At 41.7% G+C, this 23,167-nt stretch overlaps 1 protein-coding gene across 1 annotated transcript; it reads right to left on the bottom strand.

The window, feature by feature from the left end:
* Nucleotides 1-311: 311 nt before the first annotated feature.
* On the bottom strand, nucleotides 312-21,915 carry LOC131135786 (insulin-like growth factor-binding protein 5). The gene is made up of 4 exons (XM_058082075.2): nucleotides 21,287-21,915; nucleotides 5,496-5,710; nucleotides 5,231-5,350; nucleotides 312-3,810 (listed from the first exon to the last, which is right to left on the bottom strand). The coding sequence occupies exons 1-4, from the start codon at nucleotides 21,618-21,620 to the stop codon at nucleotides 3,673-3,675; spliced, it is 807 nt and encodes a 268-aa protein (XP_057938058.1). The 5' UTR covers nucleotides 21,621-21,915; the 3' UTR covers nucleotides 312-3,672.
* Nucleotides 21,916-23,167: the final 1,252 nt, after the last annotated feature.

Below are 23,167 nucleotides of genomic sequence, written 5' to 3'. Positions count from 1 at the left end.
TCCTTGAACTTCAAACTCATGTTAAATGACTTCCTGTTCCTGTGCAATTTTTTGACTATGGTGTTGAATACCAGGTGACTTGCCCCCAGGGCAAGGCTTTATAAAGTCACATCCTGAATGCTGTATGATATCCTGTAGGCGAGTCCTGATGTCTCAGACTCATGTCTAAGAGGTTTATCAGCTCGAGCCGAGGAGATTAGTCACTGCTTACTGCAGAGATAAATCGACTTTAAACTGTGCGTTTTAAGACAAACTAAGTCTACTCATTTCTACAACAAATACAACACAAGGAAAAAAAAGTCTCACCAGAATGAAGAAATGAATACATAACTTTATTTAAATAAATGCTTTGTCATAACAAAAAAGACAAAGGTTAAAAGAGTACATATAAATTACAAGTTGAATAAATATTACACAGTGATATTCATTTTAATAATTTGATTATTTTTGTTTTATTCCTATATGTTTTATGTCGGTCCAAATACTGACCATTTCCATTCCCCCCCATCCTCCAGCCACCTGTGGATCTTTTTCACAAGCCAGAGAACACCAAATATTGATAACCAATTGTACTGTTTCATTACATCCAGAATGTGTTATGTATTCAGAAAAGCCTGTAATTACTGTACTCCTAAAGTATGACATGTGAGTTAAAACCAATAAGGAGTTGCAAGTGAAACCTGAGGAACTCACCACATACAAACCAGTTGTGGACACGCAGGAAGTCGCGAAAATACCGGCAACCAAGTAACATGAATTTTATCAACAAAATTCATCAGGCATTTTCTATGCCGCTTAATCCTTTGTCAACAAAATGCATTTGAGCCAAACCTGGCTGCTGTGTGTCATTCCACAGATTTCACTGACTCCTGATAACTGTCCTACTAAGTGTATATAATGATATGCAGTCGCTGACTCCATGTAGGGGAAGTGGCTAGACCCAGAATATTTCCACTGTACAAGGTGGTCACTCTTCCCATGTCACTGCTTCTCAAAATACCAGCCCCACCACCAACGCTCATCTCTGTGAAAGTATTATCTCTGTTCTAGGTTTCTGTAGTGGAGGTCCCAGGCATGGGCTGCAGAGCCCCTGTCAACAATATATCACCTAAAGTAACCTTTACAAGGTAAGCACAACATTAAACAACATTGAGATTTTTTTTTTCTTCTACTGACTTCATGTTACTACATCTTAGGTCATTGTCATTTATCAATATCAATAGTGAGTACTTGAAATAAGTGCAAGCTGCTTTTTTTTTGAAAGTGGCAAAGAGGGATTGGGTGCTGGGGTGGGGCAGTGCCTTGATAATGTCATCAAAACTGGAGGCCTTTTTGAATTTGCAGCTGTTTCCTTGTTGAAGCAGAGGGAACTGTTGTTTTACCTAAAATAAAAAAATAAAAACTTTGGAGTCCCTTGTGTGGCAATAATATACATTGGTATTTAAAAAAAAAACAAAAAAAAAAAACGAGCTTACAGGAATCTTAGCTTATCGGTTATGAAACAGTGAGCATATATGGAGGTTCAACAGACTGCAGTTCACATTCAGAATAGCCTTGACACCAACCACTTCAATTATTCCAAGAACTAACCCTTATTGGCGCTACAGGATGTGTCAGTCCTTGTGAGGGGCTATGAAAAAGATGTGACCTGTGTCATTGTTGCATCACATTTAGGTGTACAGTGGAACCTCGCATTAGGGCATGCCCCAGTGGCGTATTTTTTGGTTTACATCAAAAATTTTACCTCAGTTTATGTACATTTCCCCATTGCTGTGAGCTGTGTTACATGACTTGCATGACTTGTAACTTACAGCATTTTTATGATAAAATGTCCCTGTTAGCATCATGTTAGCTGAAACCGGAGATCACTTTCCCCCCAGCTCTGTTGGCTGTCAATGACATCATCAGCGGTTGACTTTGTATTTCTTTGCTGACACAGTTTTCGCTTTTCTTTTTGAACCTGGCTCAAAAATAACCCACAATGAGGCCAAATACGGTGACAAACAGTTTTGAAGTCAAGAAATAACTTGTTGCAAAATATGATATATATTGCCGTATAACATATTACTGTATTTTTCAACAATCAAGATAAAAGTTTATATGCATTTTGAATTGTTTTCTGCATTTTTGGGCGTCTGAAACAGATTAATTGGATTTGCATTATTTCTTATGGGGAAAAATTGATTTAGTTAGGGTATGTTTCAAAACTGTGTCAAATTTAATGACACCAACCAAGGTTCCACTGTATTTGCATATAGGAAGGCACTGAGACTTTTACAAAGACAAAAAGCAATTCTATTTAAATTAACCTATTTGTTTTGATAACACTCCTAAAGTTGAAACTGAGTAGATGTCAGGTATTCCAGCTTGTTTGACCACACTATATCATTCACAATAACATATTTGAATCCATTCCAGCTGTTTTACAAGCACATTTATATTGCCATCAAACCTTGCTTCTATAGGAAAGAATACAATTCAATGTCTATGTTAAAACACACCAAGATTACACTGGAGTCCAAGTACTGAGTGGAAGCCACTTGATCAAATGGAACTTGGCTCAAAAATATAGGCTGTCTGTACTTCACTGAAGGCAAATAAAACAGCTCAAACAAAACCGTACAAAACGACACCTCGTTCAACTGAATCTGTGAAGCAACCGGCCTGACCTTGCAAGTTCGATTGTGCACTCAACTCAACTCAAAAGGTCGAAGTCAAAAGTGTAGGTGAAAAGTGTTGCTTTATTTCACCAGTAAAGTCAGCACTCGCGTGGCTCTGTCACCCTGCATGGCAGTGTCTGCACAAATAGGCACAGTTGGCATATCAGGCTAGCTACATTGTCAAAGAGCCACGTACATAAATCCATCTGTAATGATCTGATTCCTCTTTTGTTGCCAAACGCTCCACGTCCAAAAACATATTTTACACGAGAGAAAAGGACAGTCTCAATACCACCTCAAGCGCTACAAGCAGTACTTGTGACAAAAATCAAACAAGAGAGAAAAAAAATGACATTCTTTTTTTTGAAATAGGCTCACTCCATTATACACCAAAGCAGGCTAATACACACATTCACACTGTAAACATACACGCATTCAAGCCCACTTTATTTTGTGAAGTTACACGTCGAAGAAGATTGCCCTGTTTATAAGTGCTCGGACAGAACCACATACCCAAAAATTGGTGCAGCACATCCCCGTCTCAGTTATGTTTCAGGAAAATGCAAATACAAAAGCTCAGCCAATTCAAAGTTCAATTGTGAATAGTTCTGAATGCAATTATTTCTGCTTTGTTTTTACAACATCAATGTATATGAATACATCTGCTTCACAAAAAGCCCCAGTTATAAAAATATTACCATCATGTGCATATATTTTTATGAGTATGTGAGTACCCAGCTGGCACACAGGGTCTCATGTGCGCTGCTGTTGAAAGACATGCTTATAACCTTTCCCCTCATTTGGAGATGAGTGTTTGGTCAAAAAATTTGCAGTCTTTCTTCTCAATCCTGGTCTTTTCATGTTGAATTTCTATCTTAAAACCTGAAAAGAATAAACCTTGAAGTGAAGCGAGATTAAAGATGTGATTCAGAGAGGAAATGTGGGCCCTGGGTCATGTCGAAGTTAGGGTTGGGTGGTTGGGGTTGATTGTGGTCCATTTTTTCCCATTTTTTTACTCATTGTTGTTATTGCTGCTCTCCAGGTCTTTACACTGAATGTCTCCGCCACTGTAATCTGTCCCAGGAAGTTGAACGCCATACTTGTCCACACACCAACAGATACCCCGTTTGCGGCCACGGGATGGCTTGCACTGTGGGATCGGAAACAAGCGTTTGAGTGAAACTGACAGATGATTTGCATACAAATGGCTACAAGGCTATCTGTATGCCCTCAATAAGTTAGCCGTGCATTACGTTAGTTAGCTTGGGAGATAAAAGCAAAATGCAACTGCTGACTGAACACAGTTCATTCATTTAGGACTGCCCAAGATTTAAATAAACCATCCCTAGTCTATTTTATTTATACTAGTGTTTTTGTATGATTTGGTTTTCCACTTGGTATTGGTATTGTGAGCAACAAACTATAGTATTTACCCTTTGGGTGAATTGCTAGTATTGCATATTTATTTTGGATCACACACCCCACATCAAATATTGCATTGCTTAGTTTATACAATACTGCGGTATCCCATAAGGCACTACACTTGGCAAACTCAAATGAGAATGTTAAACAAACTTGTTCTTTGCCTTTTGTTTCTGTGATAACAAGTGCCCAAACAAACATTGGTGACTCACTGTCCATGCATTATTGGTTGAATGTGCCTGTTTCATAATCCCGCCACGAGGCTAAAGAAAGATGTAAGTGGGAGCAATTTGATAAAAAGGTGACAAACACTTTTGAATTCAGGAAAGAAGTGCAAAATTACAAATCATGAAGACGGTATCCATGTGGCCAAATACGGCGGGATGTATGGGAAGTCCACATCAACAATAATCCATCCGGGTGAAGAAAGAATAAATCGCTTCCTTGATGTATTCTTGTGTTGTGGAAGGGGCAAGGGTGTGAACAACAAGACCTACTGAATTATGAACTTCTCACACTTCTAAATGGCTGCTAAATTTAGAACCAATCAGATTCAAAAATTGTTTGATTCCTTTTTTTTTTACAGTTATCCCTTGCTACATTGCGGTTCAATCATCACTCCTTCACTCTATTGCACTTTTGCAAAATCTAATTAATGAATACATTATCACCGTCTTCAGAGTTGACTATGGCCTATTGTGAGTTAAAACAAATAAAAAATGTTAAATTGATGAGATGAACATGACATTACCTTCACACTGCATATAGTCAACCATGGCATGTCTGACATGATTAAATGAAAACAAATTCTCTCATTCTGTGTGGAACTGGTAAGTTTTTAGCTTCTTAGTTTGTCCTTCTTCCACACTCTGTTTGAAACACTATGGGGATGTTATTTCATCTCTATAGTGCTCTAATAATATTAAAAACTATATTTAGGTTTTCTAAGCTCGAACTACAAAAATATTAAGTTTTTTCATATTTAATCCTACTTCATGAAAATTCTGGAACTAAACACCAACAACTAATGTAAAATCATGTTAAAATTCAATAATGTTAATAGCAGCCCAGTATGGATGCATGTTTTGAGGAACTTGACCAATTGTAAAATAACCATACAGAAAATGGAAAATGTGATACAAACTTACCTGCTTGCGTTTGAAGAAACCTTTTCTGTCACAGTTGGGAAGATACAAAGACAGCGGCATTACTCGAGAAGTGTCCTTCATTCCTTGAATTATCCCATCAAGCTTTCTCCTGCAGGGTCCCTTTGAGGTGAGACAATGTACAAAAGCTTCTATTCAAGGACGCTTTGCAGTAGAATACTTTATTACTAGTGGTTTCCAAAGTAAAGTGAAATAACAGTTTAAGATGATACAAAGTCAGTATCTTTCACCAATATCCGATACTCACAAATTCAGGTTCGTGTTTGTCAATGGGCAGAGGAGAGTAGTCCATCTGGGAGCCCATGGAGCGTTGCTTTCCCAGTTTCCTCTTAAGCTCCTTACGCATTGCATGGACTTTTTTACTGTTGACAATGTCTTTGGTAAGGAGTGGAACTTTAGCTGGCTGCAGCTCCTCTGTAATCTCTGTGGCCATGGTGTCCTCATGTTCTCGAGACTCACGAACTGCAACCCCCACAAAAGATACAGTTGATGAATGGCACGTCCTTCATTAATACTAACTATACTATAACAATAGCCTAGGTTCTTGCTTAGCTTCTCATGCTAATTAACATGTGTGATGGTAGCAGACATAAAATGCAACAATTGTTATTGGACTTCCAAAGTTCCTGTACTTTGTCAATATCAACTGTGTAGCACATCAAAAGCACATCAATAATAACGTGGGCAGCAAATAATTTTACAGGATGCAATTACAGTTTATGTCAGAGCCACTCAATAAAACCATGCTTTTGCTGTCAGGTTTTTGTGTCCTTGTCCCTCCCCCCCAAAATCCATGATTAATTAATCAATCAAGAAAATACCATACATTTGATCACCATTATAACACACTATTGTAAAAATTACAGCTATAGAAGTTCCATTTCCAGTTTTGCATTTTCAGTTTAGGGCAGAGGTGTCCGAAAACTGAAAAATGAAAGGGTGCAAGGGCCATTTTAATAGTCCCTGGTTCCCTGTAGTGTCAGTGGACTTCCTTATATGGGTGTGCCAGGGTATGCCCATATTTTAACTCACTAATCTTAATATTGTCAGAATTTTTGTGGGATCACAAAAGTCACTCTTAAAATTTCTGGCCATGACTCTATATATTATATTGTCCTCTACAAATGTGTATAATGTATTGTATAAGCTTTATGTGATATCTGAGCTGGTAGAAATACAGTAGCAGAATATAGAAATAGAACATTTTATTTTTCATTCTATCAAGCAGACAGCATTTCCAAACTAATTCAACTTTATTTTTAAAGCTCTTAAAAAACAACCACAGTGGACCAAAGTGCTTCACAGAATAATTTGAATTACATCACAAAATTAGTCACAAAAGCTGCCCAATTCATGTTCTTATTTTATCTTTACATTATGTCATACTCATTTTAACAGACAACCTTAGAATTGATGACAAAAATATCAAATGGAACGATGCAAATCCTTTTCATTCTTTACTTTGGTCCATACGTACATAAACCACATTTCGACAAGATTGTTCGTTGAAAATGGAAACTGTGCATCCAAAGTAATGGAGCTCATGTTGAGAAACCGAGTTGACAAAAACGTCATGCATTACTCCACTGCAAATAGCGTGAAACAAAGGCTTAATCTGGGTATCGCAGCGTAGAAGAACAAAAATAAAAATTTTGCATTAAAGTTCAAGACTTTTCCTTAAATGTTAACTGTAAATGTTAAATGGGTTTTTTTTGCCTACCGGAAACCGGCCTGTGTTCATGCATGCAGTTATGCAAAAAATGTTTGTATGGACCGAATGACGATGACGATGTCAACATATGCATGACAATGTCATGACGATACCAACATATGCAAATAGTGGCTACTTTTTGGACAGTCTACTTTTTATTTGATACAACCTGTGACAGTAGCTAGCATTTGCTGCCATTCCAACACATAAGCAGGTGTCATTTATTTGTGTTTGTGCTACCAATTGCTGCCTCCTGTTTATTTACAGAGAGGCACAAGCACAATCAACAGCTGACAAACTACAGCTGACACAAAATTTCCCAAATAAATAGTCCTCAGTGAAATGTGCTGTCAAATAGTCATTTTCTAGTTGAATATAAACAGCTATTATTCACTTTAAATTTTCCTGAACTATAAATGTAGTTAGAATGTTGTATTCTCATGTTGAACAATGCCAAAGTTTCAGATAATTTTGTGCATTTGGAAGTGAGCCGTGAAAGACGTTTGGGATGTTTCAGAGAGCTTTTTCTAAAACTAGCTCCCTATGACATCACACCGGAGTGTGGCCGTGACAAGAGGCGGGCCGTGAAATAAATTAAAACAGATCATTTTGGAAATCCATTTTGGACACGATACACAGCTAGAATAGGTGCAGATTCTGGAAGATGTAGAAAGTTTTCTTTACGGGTTATTTTGTGTCGCTGCTCTGTAGGAGTCCACAAGTCAATATAAAGGATCAAGAAATGAACATAAAGGGTCCTCTTTAAGGAATTTAAAAAATATTCTGCTAAAAATATTCTGCTAAATGAAGTTACCATACTTGGAATCAAGGGACAGTCAGTCAGACTGTAGAGACATTTTTTAAATAAAAATTATACTTTTTCTATATCTTACATTGCATATTGCAGTATTTGTCTGATTATTGGACTGCTTTTGATTGTGCAAGTGATCATAATAATTAATGAATTTAACAATATTTAAGATTGGAGGACATGCCACAGGTTGGGGTTCCCTTATCTTGAACACCCATCTCCTTATACACCCCCTCCTATATTTAGGGCTCAGCCCCGCTAAGCTAAGACCCCCACCAGAGGTGCTTTGAGGCCACAAAAAGAAACCCTCTGTCCACCATCTCCACCAGCCCCCCAGCTTAGTTGTACCACAAGTACTGAGTTATTGTAGGGCCTTGGCTGAAGCTATGATGCCAGTGGACGACCCTGGTTATATTTATCTGACAAGGAAACCCGCTGTGGTGCAAAGGGCCAGACGCGTTGAACCAGAGAGGAATGTTGGCTACAGACAGTGGGCCAACTGCTGTTGAAATACAAATCAAGATCCATACGCGTACAGGGGCGTGGAAGTGAGACAAAATGTTTGCAAACTATGTATTAACAAGTTGCTAACTTTGACGACTATTTCTGGAGAAAAGCAGCAGGGACACAAACTATGAGGTTCTGATGTTCAAAGAGCCTGACACAGCTTGGGTGTCTGGAGTCTCGAGCAAGGGAGGGGGACAAGGTGATTACCGGAATTGGGTCTTTGGCTTCTGTACAGCCATCTCTTTGAAATTAATCTCATAACTCATGACTTGGCAGGCCTTGGGTTTGTGTTTAGATGTGCCCTTGTGTCTCCCTCCCAGACAACAGAGCTATTATTTGCGAAATATAAATATGTCAAACAAGCAGTCCAATGTATATACCGTTCTTGACTGCTTTTATTTACTTAATTTTTTTTGCTGTACAGTTTAATCCTTGTGGGACACATTGTGTTATGTTACCAAAAACAGTGGTACCTCGGTTTCAGAGAAAACCAAACCAAAGAAAACCAAAGCAATTTTTCCCAGAGGCAAGAATGTAAATCTAATGAATACATTCAAGACACTCAAAATATTGACAAAAAATACTTTTTATAGAGCATAATTATAGTTTTACATGGAAAAAAAATTAAGTAATTATTAATGATGTATAAAATGGATAAAAAACATTTAACATTTCTTTTACCTTTATTGCAGATTCCAGTGAGGGGAAGACAAATTGTTTGTGAACCCACCTATACCCCATTTGCAAAATTTGCTTCCTTGATTTTTATTTGTTCACTAGGATGGAACTTATTGTTGAGGCAGCAAACAGACTAGTTTGTGTAACTTTGGTTCATTCGCCAGTTATAGCTATTAGAGGATAACCAGTAAACTGCCAAAACATGGCTGATTGATGCTGATGTTAAGACAAAATTTTCAATAGTAAAATACAGGTAATGGTGTTTTTTAAAAAATGATTAGGGCCCGACCAATTAATTTAAACCACTGAATATAGACATTAGAAAATTGATGTTTACTGATGTCTGCAGTTTTTGCACTATGGCCTACCTCTATTAGATTGGCAATAATAACAAGAATTCTCCCCTCGTAGACCCACCACCTACGGGGGCAAGCATAAGGGTCCGGTGCAATGTGTGTTGGGTGGCGGTCAAGGGCGGGTGCGTAGGCGACCTGGTCTTCGGTGGCCAAATCTGGTTCTTGGGACATGGAATGTCACTTCGCAGGTGGGGAAGGAACCTGAACTTGTGCGAGAGGTTGAGACATTCCGACTAGACATAGTCGGACTCACCTCGACCCACAGTTTGGGTTCCGGAACCAAACTCCTCGAGAGGGGCTGGACCTTGTTCTACTCTGGAGTTGCTGCAGGGGAGAGGCGGCGAGCTGGTGTGGGCTTATTAATAGCCCCCCGGCTTGGTGCCTCTGTGTTGGAGTCAGCCCTGGTGAACGAGAGGGTCACTTCCCTACGCCTTCGGGCTGGGGAAAGGGTCCTGACTGTCATTTGTGCGTACGCACCAAATGGCAGTTCGGAGTACCCGGCCTTCTTGGAGTCCATCAGAGGGGTGCTGGAGAGCACCCCAGCTGGTGACTCCGTCGTTCTACTGGGAGACTTCAACGTCCATGTGGGCAATGACAGTGTGACCTGGAGGGGCGTGATTGGGAGGAACGGCCTCCCTGATCTGAACCCGTGCGGTGTGATGTTATTGGACTTTTGTGCGAACCACAGTTTGTCCATAACTAACACCATGTTCGAACATAGGGATGTCCATAAGTGCACTTGGCACCAGGACACCCTAGGCCGCAGGTCTATGATCAACTTTGTAGTCGTATCATCAGACCTGCGTCCACATGTTCTGGACACACGGGTGAAGAGGGGCTGAGCTGTCAACTGATCACCACCTGGTGGTGAGTTGGATTAGATGGCGGGGGAGGATGCTGGACAGACCTGGTAGGCCCAAACGAGTAGTGAGGGTGTGCTGGGAACGTCTGGCAGAGTCTCCCGTTTGTCGAGTCTTCAACTCTAACCTCTGGCAGAGCTTCACCTGCATCCCGGGGGAGGACCGGGATATTGAGTCCGAATGGGCCATATTCCGTGCCTCCATTGCTGAGGCAGCTGAATGGAGCTGCGGCCGCAAGGCAGTCAGTGCCAGTCGCGGCGGCAGGCCCCGAACCCGATGGTGGACACCAGAGGTCAGGGCTGCCGTCAAGCTGAAGAAGGAGTCCTATCGAGCCTTGATGGCTTATGGGACTCCGGAAGCAGCTGACAGGTACCGTCAGGCCAAACGGTTTGCGGCTTTGGCGGTTGTCGAGGCAAAAACTCGGGTGTGGGAGGAATTCGGTGAGGCCATGGAGCACAACTTTCGGTCGGCCTCGAAAAGGTTCTGGAAAACCATCCGGCGCCTCAGAAAAGGGAAGCAGTGCCCAGTCCACACTGTTTACAATGGAGACGGGGGCCTGCTGACCTCGACTGGGGATGTAGTCGGACGGTGGAAGGAATACTTTGAGGCCCTTCTCAATCCCACTGACATACCTTCCATAGAGAAAGCAGAGTCTGAGGACACATACGTGGACAGTGCCATCACTGTGGCTGAGGTATCTGGGGTCGTTAAGACGCTCCTCAGTGGCAAAGCTCCGGGGGTGGACGAGTTCCGCCCAGAATTCCTCAAGGCTCTGGATGTTGAGGGACTGTCTTGGCTGACACGTCTCTTCAACATTGCATGGAAGTCGGGAACAGTACCTTTGGATTGGCAGACTGGGGTGGTGGTCCCCCTTTTTAAGAAGGGTGACCGGAGGGTGTGTTCCAACTACAGGGGGATCACACTCCTCAGCCTCCCTGGGAAAGTCTATTCCAGGGTGCTGGAGAGAAGGGTACGACCGTTGGCCGAACCTCTGATACAGGAAGTCCAATGCGGTTTTCGTCCTGGTCGTGGAACACTGGACCAGCTCTACACCCTCACGAGGGTGCTTGAGGGTGCATGGGAGTTTGCCCAACCAGTCTACATGTGCTTTGTGGACCTGGAAAAGGCATTCGACCGTGTCCCTCGCGGCGTCCTTTGGGGGGTTTACGGGAGTACGGGATTGGTGGCGCGCTACTATGTGCTATCCGGTCCTTGTACAAACGGGGCAGGAGTCTGGTTCGCATTGCCAGTAGTAAGTCGAGCCTATTTCCGGTAAACGTTGGCCTCCGCCAAGGCTGCCCTTTGTCACCGATTCTGTTCACAATTTTCATGGACAGAATTTCTAGGCGCAGCCAAGGTGTTGAGGGAGTCCAGTTCGGGGGCCTTAGAATCTCATCTCTGCTATTTGCAGATGATGTGGTTCTTATGGCTTCTTCGGGCTGCGACCTTCAGCGTTTACTGGGACGGTTTGCATCTGAGTGTGAAGCTTCTGGGATGAGACTCAGTACCTCCAAATCAGAGGCCATGGTTCTCAGTCGGAAAAAGGGTGGAGTGCTCCCTCCGGGTTGGGAATGAGGTCCTGCCCCAGGTGGAGGAGTTTAAGTATCTCGGGGTCTTGTTCACGAGTGAGGGAAAGTGAGAGCGTGAAGTCGACAGACGGATCGGTGCAGCCTCGGCAGTAATGTGGTCGCTGTACAGGACCGTCGTGGTGAAAAAAGAGCTGAGCCGGAGGGCAAAGCTCTCAATTTACCGGTCGATCTATGTTCCCACCCTCACCTATGGTCATGAGCTTTGGGTCATGACCGAAAGAATGAGATCGCGGATACAGGCGGCTGAAATGAGTTTCCTCCGTAGGGTAGCTGGACTCACCCTAAGAGATAGGGTGAGGAGCTCAGCCATCCGGGAGGGGCTCAGAGTAGAGCCACTTCTCCTTCACATCGAGAGGAGTCAGTTGAGGTGGCTCGGGCATCTAGTCCGGATGCCTCCCGGACGCCTCCCTGGCGAGGTGTTTCGGGCATGCCCAGCCGGGAAAAGGCCCCGGGGCAGACCTAGGACACGCTGGAGGGACTATGTCTCACAGCTGGCCTGGGAACGCCTTGGTGTCCTCCCGGTGGAGCTGGAGGAGGTGGCCGGGGACCGGGAAGTCTGGGCTTCCCTTCTAAGACTGCTGCCCCCGCGACCCGGACCCGGATAAGCGGAGGAAAATGGATGGAAGGATGGATGGAACAAGAATTCTGGTACTGATGGGGCATGTGAAAGTATATGTCATAATTCATTAAGACTCCATGATTTTATTTCCCAGATGTTCATTGCCCTTCTGCACATTATTTTTGATTTACTTCATGTTCAAATGCTGCCTCTACTCCACACAATTTCTGACGACCAAGGTTTGACTGTATTTGGTTGTGCGATCAGACATCAAATTAAAGCTTTTGATTGCATTGTTCAGTTTGAACACTTTGGCAGTACTGTATATATGACACAAGTGGTTATGGTTTTTGATTTAAACATATAAATAGCTTCTGATTTCAGCATCTGAAATGTGAATATTTAAAAAATTCCTTAAAGGGGACCTATTATGGTCATTTTTCGACCCTTTGTATTGAGTTGTAGTCTCCTGTAAAGGCGCTACACACAATAACCCGCACACAAAACTTTTTAGATTTTGCAGATGTATTTCCTTTGATTTGTGCTTCCTGCCAAAGCAGTCTGTTAACAATAAATTAACAGTCTGTTAATTTATTCCACCCACGGCCCGCCTCTGGGCATGCACACTCCGCTGTGATTGGTCACACGCTCAAAGTGCTTCCCAACTATGAACGATAAAACAAGTCCACCCCTCTGTGATGTCACAAAGGAACATTTTTACCACGCCTTTTCAAACCCTGCATTTTTAGCCATTCCAAATTTCTTTAAGGGCTCACTTCGAAATGCGCAAACCACATTTTCTCAAACTTTGGCATCGTTTAACATGAGAATACAACATTCTAACTACATTTATAGCTTTAAAACGTGGAAAAAGCATAATAGGTCCCCTTTAATCGTCTATGAAAGCAGAACTATTATCTTTTGTGTTTTAGATATTCATAGACCACAGCTCTGTCTTTGGAAAGCAGTGAGGGACTTCTTTGCCTTTTTTCTGATATGTTGGTGGACATATACCAAACCACAAAGGGCTCTATTTTCGTAGACTAGGTGCGGCGCACCTGCTCTGTGCGGGGCCTACGGCATGCCATTGCCGGCAGGTCCCACTGCATTGTGCATCAGAGGCCACGCATCACCATGTAGAACGCCTCTGTTCTTGACAGTCACATTAAACACAGTAGCAGGCTAATCCGGGCATCGTGCTTGTGATCCACCGGCACCTGCTCTGTGGCCATCAAATAGGAGTACCTTTGATGCTATATTATCAGGATCTCCTCCTCATCCTCCTTGCGTGACTTTATCTTTTCAAATCACGCTAAGAATAATGATCAGGAACGGCTCTACGCCAGGGCAATTAAATAAATGGATTGTCCCCCAAATACAAATTTTCCAAGTGAAAACTGACACATGACAGCTCCAATCATCTCTCCCCTCCATGGCATCATCTGCGTGTGTCTTCACCCTTCGCCCCCTCCCCTCAGTGAACATCCAATCTCTGTTAGTATGCCAATGAGCAAAGACAGCGCAAAACAAAGATTAATATAATGTTGGTTGGTTTTTAAAATCTGCATGTAGGATATTTTATGACAAAATGCAATCTACTTCTCCAGGTTGAGGGCTGGACACCCAGCTAACAGCCAATGCCGTGAACAAAACTAATTTGGTCCATCTAGAACCTAAGCAATTATTAAATTAATCGAAACAACACATTTCTGATATATAGACATGTAGTCATATGTTACAACCCCATACAGCACCCTTTGACTTTATGTTGAGAATTGTTTGACTTTTGTGAAATCTTTTGATAACCAATCTTTTGATGACCAATTCCTCCATGCTTCAGGTAACCAGCTTTTAAAGGAGGCTTAGAGGGTCCATATTTTAACCCCTAAAACACAGCCAAGCACTGGACAGATGCCAAGTGAGCCAAGTCATGTGCTGGGCTACCATTCACTTGAGCCCAAAGCTGTGCTGCCATCTCCCCTCCACTTGAGTTCACGATTTCAACTCGGACAGGAGAAGCCAAAGAGGGTGCACCGGATAGGTCTCTGTTTAAAAATTAACATCTGCACATAATTATGCTCCATAAATAACCCAAGCAAAGCATCCCTGATAAACCACTCGTTTTGGATGATGATCTTTATTGGATCATCGGTGCTATGAAATACAACTTAGGTGACCAAATAACAATAGAGTCTCACACCTTTCATTGCAATTCCCTGAGTTCCACCATGCTATGTCCGGCCTTTGATAAAGCCAGTCTCAGATCAGCATCTGAAATTACATCTTTTCAAGATGCAAGAGAGCAGTGAATAGACTGCTGTTTAATCTCAACAGAGGTAGGACAAGATAATTATAGGGATAAATGAGCCGGAGGGCCTGTGTCATATAAAGCGTGACGCTAGAAAACCATCCTTCACCCTCAGTCTGCCTATTTAATATTTTAAGCCAAGGCCTGATAGCCCTGCAGTTTCTCGGGTGGCACAGAAGGTGCATAGTGGAATTGAGGTTCTGATGACCACATAAACATTGCTATAGCAGCTGGAAAAGAATGTTGACATTTTTTTTCCTTTTTTTGCAGCACTGGGGTAAAATAAAAGAGTGACATAACATTTTAATTATGTAGTCGTGGTTTTGTTCCAAGCAGCCAATAGGTTACACCCTCCTCTCCACAAAACCTGCTGTGCACAAAGCCTGGCGCACATCTCAGCAGTGACTAATTGAAATGGCTTTATTTCAACTAAATTGTGTCTTATCTAATGTTATGTTATTCAACTGAAATAAATGTGTTAATCGGTATATCCTCTTAGTGTGAGTTCCTGTTTACTGAAGTCAACGTCACAGTTTGCAGGAAATACCGTCATATCGCATTGTTCACACAGAATCGTCGCTATTTATGCCACACATTCAGGAAACCAGGAAACAATCCGATGATTACAAAATGTCAAACAGAGCATATGGGAGGATGGAGGATATTTCAAGAAGGAAAATAGCTTGATGGAATAAACCTTTCAACCTTCACTACATGTTGTATTTATCCATGACCAAAGGATTTTATCAGAGGAATGTGAATTGCTGTTCTGCTCAATGCTCCAAATTTTGGTTTGAGGTCTCTTCCCACATCTATGTTTGGGTTTTTAATGAGCTACATTGACGGACAAAACCTCTTTTTTGGTTAGCTGTCACCACAAGACAATTACTGGCTGCAACATAGCTATGTGATATCACGAGGTAGCGCATAAACAGCACACCGCAGTTTAGAGACTTTTGTGTGTTTTTTTATCTGTAATTTTTCCGTGTTAATATGCAGGTGTGGCATTTAAGGTGTAATTATCTCCCCTTGTGATGTCTACAAATAAAATATTCTTTAAATTTGTAACTCGTGCATGTAAGATTGTGAAAATAATGTGTTAATATTGTTTGCAAATAACTAGCAATGCATGCACATAGAAAGTGATGCTTTATAAAATCATAAAAGACAGTTTTACAATAGAAAATGTCATAGATTTATCAGAAATGAAATAGGTCATTCTGTTTTTCCCCATGTAGAGATCTAAAATTCTGGGAAGTCCTGTTTTTTTTAGGACTTGGTTTTCAGCAAAGATCATTGTCACAAAAATGTCAGTTATCGTATGCCATGTGGTGTGGTTAACAAACTAGTCCAGTGCACAAAGCATCCACACATAGGTGACCCTTTGTGTTATATATAGACAGATTCCAGCCAGCGATTCATTTAATCATCTTTATCAGGAGTGTGTGGGTGGCGTATGTGTTCATAAACGCACACAGAAAGATTGAACAAGTTTGCATCAGTCAAGCACTGTGCCATGCTCACTGCATATTTCAGAGTGTTACAGGTATCGGTGCGATTTAATACTGTGGTTTTATTTATTTTTAATGCCAGAACTTTGATAAATAACAATAACACTATTGAATTCAAGCAATAACTTGTAACAAAGTACTGTGGTAGCATCTCTTACAGTGTTTATAATGTAAAGTTCAGATTGCAAGGGGAAACATCAACACATTACAGATGCATGTAAAACTACAATTATTCTCTATAAAATGTATTTTGTGTGAATACTTTTTGGTGTTGCAGTGGATTAATTTCATTTGGGTAAAATTATTATTTTTTGTATGTTTTGGTGTTCGTCTGACCATTTGGAACAGATTAACGTCTTGTACAGACCTTTAAATGTGAACATATGGAAAAACTGCTAAGCAATAAACACTGGATTGTTTAGCAATCTCATGTTTTTCTTGCATCACTGAAATCAACAATTCCTACGCAAATGCGGGATTTTGAGTCGAGCAAACACCGCTGTATGGGTTTACTAAGCACTCATGCGCATCAGCTTTGGTGGTGTAGTGTGTCCCTTTGATGACAATGTAACACAATATCAAAGTCAGAGCTTATGTATATGTTTTCTGGCATGACATTTTCCATGACTTACAGACTTTTTTTCTTATAGTCTTCATGCACTTGAATATGAACCCAATGACTTTCCGAGTAACCTATAATAACCCGGAGCAGTATGCTAAGCTTTCACTGCACATTTCTTGGTGGCTCAAGGTAAGACAGATGGACAGTCACATTGCATGTCCATCATGAAGCTGTCAGGCAGCAGTTACAGTAACCCTAACCCAAACCAATCTCCACTCCCTCCCTGTGCCCCAGTGGTGGCTATCGTCAACATAAAGCACACACACATTCATTTAATTGCATTTTCTTGATGTAATGCCAGAATAAGTAATTTAAGGACACTGTTTATATAGAACAGGTCAATCGTTTATTTTTGTCAATTCTGTCTCAATATGATTACATTTCTCTTCTGCTTTCTATCACATAGAGAGGAGTGATCTCATTAATTAAATGACACATCTTTATTTGAATTTTTTCATGTGCACGTTTTTATGCTGCTCATCATCCGCCCAATGCCCCCCTCCTTCACCCACACACATGCTGTACAAGTGCATGTGTGCACCCCCAAATGTAACTGTAGAGACGTGATTGCATTACAGTTGGCTGTGCTGTGCTACGTTTAGTACATTGGTGTGTGCATCAGTTTAACACTGTTGGGCAAAATATAAGAAAAGAACAACTTCAATGCAGAACACATGGTTTCATGCATGTTTTGAAACCATTTAAAATATTGTGAAAAACACCTTCAATAATAATCAGTTACAACACCACAGTTTACTGTTGTTAATGTTTAACTATAGTTATTAAATCGACAATGATTTGCACAACCAGTCATAATGGCCATGGAGTAATGCGATAGATGGAGTTTTTGACTGTCATCTGCAGGCATCTAGCGAAGGCCGACAAACTGCAGGACCTGGATTCAGGACCAGGACAGGATCGAAAAACATATCAAGGTAAAAAAAAACCCCACCTAAAACAATGTCAAAATGAAATAATCTGTCGTACACTCATGTTAAGAAGAAGATGGAGTGTGGTTGGGTGATATGAACCTTAACATATATCACAATATTTCTGGGAGGTATCACGATATGATGACATAAAACGATATAAAATGTATATTCAAGTCTCGTATAAAAAGCTACAAACCTTCAGCCATATAATGAAATACACTGAAATTATAAAGCACATTTATTTATTGGGAATAAAGTGGCTAACTTTACTAATGAGATGTCAGCCTCTGCATACATTGTCCGCCAAGTAAATACTTCCCGACAAACGTTCCTTCTGCTCACAATGACAGCATTTCATTCATCTTATGTATCCGCTGCGGTGCACAATCACCAACTCTGATTGTTGTTTTCTCATCATTGGAAGAATCTATACCAGTATATAAAAAATACTGCCCATCCTACTTTAGAGGCATCATTTATCATAAAAAATACTGATCAAAATACTGATTGTTTGACCTCAGAGGGGGTTCTAATGGAGATCTATCCTTTATGGTTGTTAAAACATTAAGTATGTTTACTTGTCGGTAAAGACACAAGGTTTCAATGAATTTCCGTTTATATGTGGGTTAAGTCTCCTGGATTTGGAACCACTGCCGAATCATCTTTTGTTTCTTGGCAAAGTCCAATCTGTTGGAACTAAAAGTCCTCTCAGAAGCTTGAAGGATAAGGGGCCTGCTGCCATGAAATCATAGTTTTTGGCATGCTTTGCAAGCGCTGTATCACTCCAATAGGCCTAACTAAGTTTGAGCATGTCTCATGACTTATAAATCAGACAGAACTTTAGGCCACAGTGCAACAAAACATTAATTAATGCTCTGCTGGGACATGAGCCCAGATGCAGAGTGTCAGCTAGGATTCATTACTTACAAATTTTGGACAGCAACATTTCCCCACTCCCATTGTTTGGGCCCACCATTTAGAAGTCTGCTGCTGTCATGGTCTCCTGAGTGTTGTGCACACTTGAGCTCCCCTTCCCTGTGTTTACCTTGCTCAGCTTGTATAGCATACACACAGCTGCAACCCCACACCGCAAGAAACTAGAGGCTTGCCTCGCCAGTTCCCATCCATGGAGCTATTTAACAGAAGGCTTTTTAGAGGACAGAGAAGGCCAGAGGCATTGTGCTGAATCACTGCGTTGCGACGGAGTGCCCACGCAATAAACGGAGTGCCAGAAAACCTGCAGTGATTTGTGAGCCAACAAAAAGTCATGTTCTCTGTGTAGTGTTTGTGATTGTGTTTCGTATGTATGTCACTGAAATGTAATAGCAGTTGATAAGCATCATTTGTATGCTGTGGAGACTGTTTCACTGGCTTCATACTTCAAAGGGAAAGTCTGACAACTTGCCTGTAGAGTTACAGTCAATTCAAAAATGCAAAAGAAAGAAAAAACATTTCAAAACACACAAAATAAATGCAACTTGCACGCATGGTGTACTGTATACACCAGATTCTCAATGAGACAAATTATAGTCTAGAATGAGCCTTGTAGCCACAATACATGTGTCAACCAACTATTCATCCACAAGGAGGAATGACAGACCAGTTACATCTCTCAGAAATGCCTTAACATGATTTAAACCCAGAGCTCAGAGCTTTTCTGCCTTTGTCTGACTCCCGGTCTTGTTTCCCTGTGTGTCTCCCTCGTGTATACAGATTTAGGGGTAATCTGACTCTGTAAGGCAAAGCCTGCCTTTTAAATGCACTTAGACACAACTGAAATGTGTGATGAAAAGGATTCATTTTCTTTCGTCTATGACTTTCAATAGCTTTCATGTCAACACCAAGGCAAGTTACTGGACTCATGTAGCATAGTGGTCTAAAACCTTTTTGAGCCAATACCGAACCAGCTTGTGCTGCATCAACTAGTCAAGTCAATTTAATAATGTTTAATCAATGTAAAAGCCGCAGAATGAATTCAGACTCTCAAGTGGTATGAGTCTGGCGTTTGTTTTCCAAGTGATAAGATGATAGCATGTTTTCATATGGGTATGTGACAGGCTCACATGTTTTGCCTTCCATGAACAGGAATGGCAACGACTTTAAAGGGGAACTGCACTTTTTGGGGAATTTTGCCCATCATTCACAATCCTTATGTGAAACATGAACACATATTTTTCCCCCCTTTTCTGTTCAGTATAACACGAGAAAACGAGTCATTGGGATACACCTATTTTGACGCTGAATCCCTCAAAACAATAACATCTAACAACGTTCCATCATTTTATATACATGCGGTGATCATGCATTAACATGTACACTGATGATAACATGTAATAGTTCCAGTATCTTGCCGTATTTTGATGATTTAAAACACTACCGAAACTTATTTTCAGGTGCATTGATACACATACTTATGCTAGTTCTGTCAACAACAACGGCAGCGACAACACTTACGATGTCCGCTCTCCTTGGGATGGCTGTGTCTTCCAGCACAAGATGTGTGCTCCAGTCCTCAGGTAAAGAAATGCTGACGGCAAATAAGCATCTTGTTGAGTCAAAATGGAAAGCTAGGTATCCCCTCGTCCGTCTGTGAATGACGCTGAGGCTAGCGATGAGCTTTTTTTAGTTTTTTTTTTAGTTTGGGGCTTTAGTGTCAAAATAGGTATTTCCCATGGCGCCCATTGCTAGCTAGCTCATATAACACTGTGTTCATGTTTCACATAAGGATTGTGAATGATGGGCAAAATTCCAAAAAAAGTGCAGTTCCCCTTTAATACCACTGCGATACATTATAGGCAGTTCTCTTCATTTTAATCCGAAAAGACAAAACAACCAATTTCTTCCTGCTGACAACTACCACAAATGGTTTGGTTTGGCTGACATGCGTGGCATTAAATTACTGTTGTAGTAAGGTTTTTGTTTCAAATATGTATCTGTATTTTTTGTTTCAATGTAGTTATTTACAAAATGATGTTAAAACATTTACGCGAACCAGTACCGAACAGACCCAAACCAGTGGTTGGTGTCCTCTGATGAAGAACATCAGAATCTAAGGAAAACGTGACAGACATTGGGTGTCAGGATAGAACATACTAGTAGGTACAATATTACAATGAAGTATAGCTGAGTCTCGGATCGTTTTGCAGCCTCTGACAGCCAGTTCCCCGCAGAGGAGGCTCATCTCAGCGGGGACCATCCCACGAGTGAGGCGTCTAGCGGCTCACAGCAGATTAACAAGCAGCAATAAAGCAGAAGTGGAGTGTTTTGCTGTTCAGAACTCTTTGTGGACACATTCATAAAGTACCATCATGCAACAACGCGCGTTATACAGTATCCATGCGTGCAACCTGCACCAGAGAAGACATAAGAAGCTCCAAGGCGCTAAATTAAATCAGATGACACCTCATAGGCTGCCATCTGTCAAACAAACGGTCCGTCAGGGAGCAACTTTTTTAGATTGCAGCACCATCTGGATGCAGGATCAAATAGTGGGGGCGGGGGGAATAATCAATAACGTGGGTTAATTAATTGATTAAACAGCTTTATATCAGACCCCGCGGTGTGCGCGCCGGAACATGAATGTGCCAGTCTTACCAATTGGCGGGTGCGCTGGTTTGTAGCCCTTCTCGTTGGTGCACACTCCCCTGCCGTGGAGGAGGGCGTGCAGGGGCTTCTCCTCCCCGCTCCTGGGCAGGCAGCGGAGGCCCTGTGCGCACGTCCCCGTGTACACACCGCACGCTTGGCCCTCGGACAGCGCGCATGTGAGGCAGCAGCCGCAGCCCGGCTCCTTGACCAGCTGGCAGCCGCTCGGGATCGGAGGACACATGGACATCGCCTTTTCGTCGCACGGCTCGCACGGCACGTACGAGCCCAAGCAGCCGGACAGTCCCGAGAGAAATGTCACCAAGAGGCAAAAACTCCCGAACATCTTCAGACGTCTTGTCTTCTGCTAGAACGTCAAGATCAAACTGCGCACAGGAGAGGAGGAGGAGGAGGAGGAGGGGGGAAAAGTGCTCTAATGAACACAATGCCTCAAACAGATAATCCGATTTTAAGATTTATCCAAGAGTGTTGCCATCTAATGTAAACGACAGGAGCAAAAAGTTCATTAATTAACAAGAAAAAAAACGTCCCCTGCGGGAGCAAACCTTTACATTTACACTCTACTCCCCCTTCAATTAGCACTACTTTCTCACCAGAAGTTCCAGAGCAGACTGATCAACTTGAGAGCTGCCTTGGCTTTTTAAAAACAGACCAAACCCCGAACTATGAATACTTAACAGCAGTAAAGGGAGGCGCACTTGTTCCGTGGCTTGGCCGCCCGCCAGTTTTTTTTTACAAGCCCAGCAAGGAACCCTCTTTCACTAAAGGGTGGGCGATACTGCATATGTTGGGATCAATCCGATACCATGTAAATACCCGGGCCAGTATTGCCGATACTGATACTTTTTACTAGAACATTTACAAGATCATTGGATGATTTTGTGATATTTTTTTCTTGGATTTTTTTTATCATGGTTATAATGAGAATGAAAACACGACAGGTAATTTAGGGAAAGAAAAACAAAACTAAAACTTAAACCACGATCCAGGTTGCGCAGAGGTTACTCAAATTAGTTTTTTGGGTTTTTATATTGATACAGTATAATCTGATACCAAGTAAAAACAGTATAATCTGATACCAAGTAAAAACATATTTATACATTGTCAAGAACATTTGTGAACAATTTAACAATATATACTAAATAGAGGCGGCACGGCAGATGAGTGGTTAGCACGCAGACCTCGCAGCTAGGAGACGAAAGTTCAATTCCACCCTCGGCCAACTCTGTGTGGAGTTTGTATGTTCTCCCCGTACATGGGTGGGTTTTCTTCGGGTACTCCGGTTTCTTCCACATTCCAAAAACATGCTAGGTTCATTGGCGACTCCAAATTGTCCATAGGTATGAATGTGAGTGTGAATGGTTGTTTGTCTATATGCGCCCTGTGATTGGCTGGCCACCAGTCCAGGGTGTACCCCGCCTCTCGCCCGAAAACAGCTGGGATAGGCTCCAGCACCCCCGCGACCCTTGTGAGGATAAGCGGTAGAAAATGAATGAATGAATACTAAATAGAACAATCAACAATTATTCTCATATTCTGGTTATAATTACCTTAATCCAAAATTTTGGAGCAAAATAACAAACCTTAAGGGTGGCGTTTACTCGGGCACAATTGTCCACCCTCTTTCCATTTATGAGCGTGAATATATTTTTCAAGAAAAGAGAACATGCTTTAAGGAATTATGTTTCTTTGCAGGATTTGCATGTGCCCACTAGGGGTTGGCCATACTGCAAATTGTGATATTGACTTTTCACGTTTTGCCCTTCTTGCCTCACCATCTCTTTGTGTTGGAAACCAAGCACCACTACTGATTGGCTGTCTGGCTACTTAAATGTTTTTTGTTTTTTTTTCAAGATGTTGTTTTTGTCTTCT

The sequence above is a fragment of the Doryrhamphus excisus genome, linkage group LG12, assembly GCF_037039965.1.
Source record: "Doryrhamphus excisus strain RoL-2023G ecotype Guam linkage group LG12, RoL_Dexc_Guam_v1.1, whole genome shotgun sequence".
NCBI classification, from domain to species: Eukaryota; Metazoa; Chordata; class Actinopteri; order Syngnathiformes; family Syngnathidae; genus Doryrhamphus; species Doryrhamphus excisus.
The sequence above is the reverse complement of the archived record's forward strand: the minus strand, read 5'-3'. Positions and strand labels throughout refer to the sequence as shown.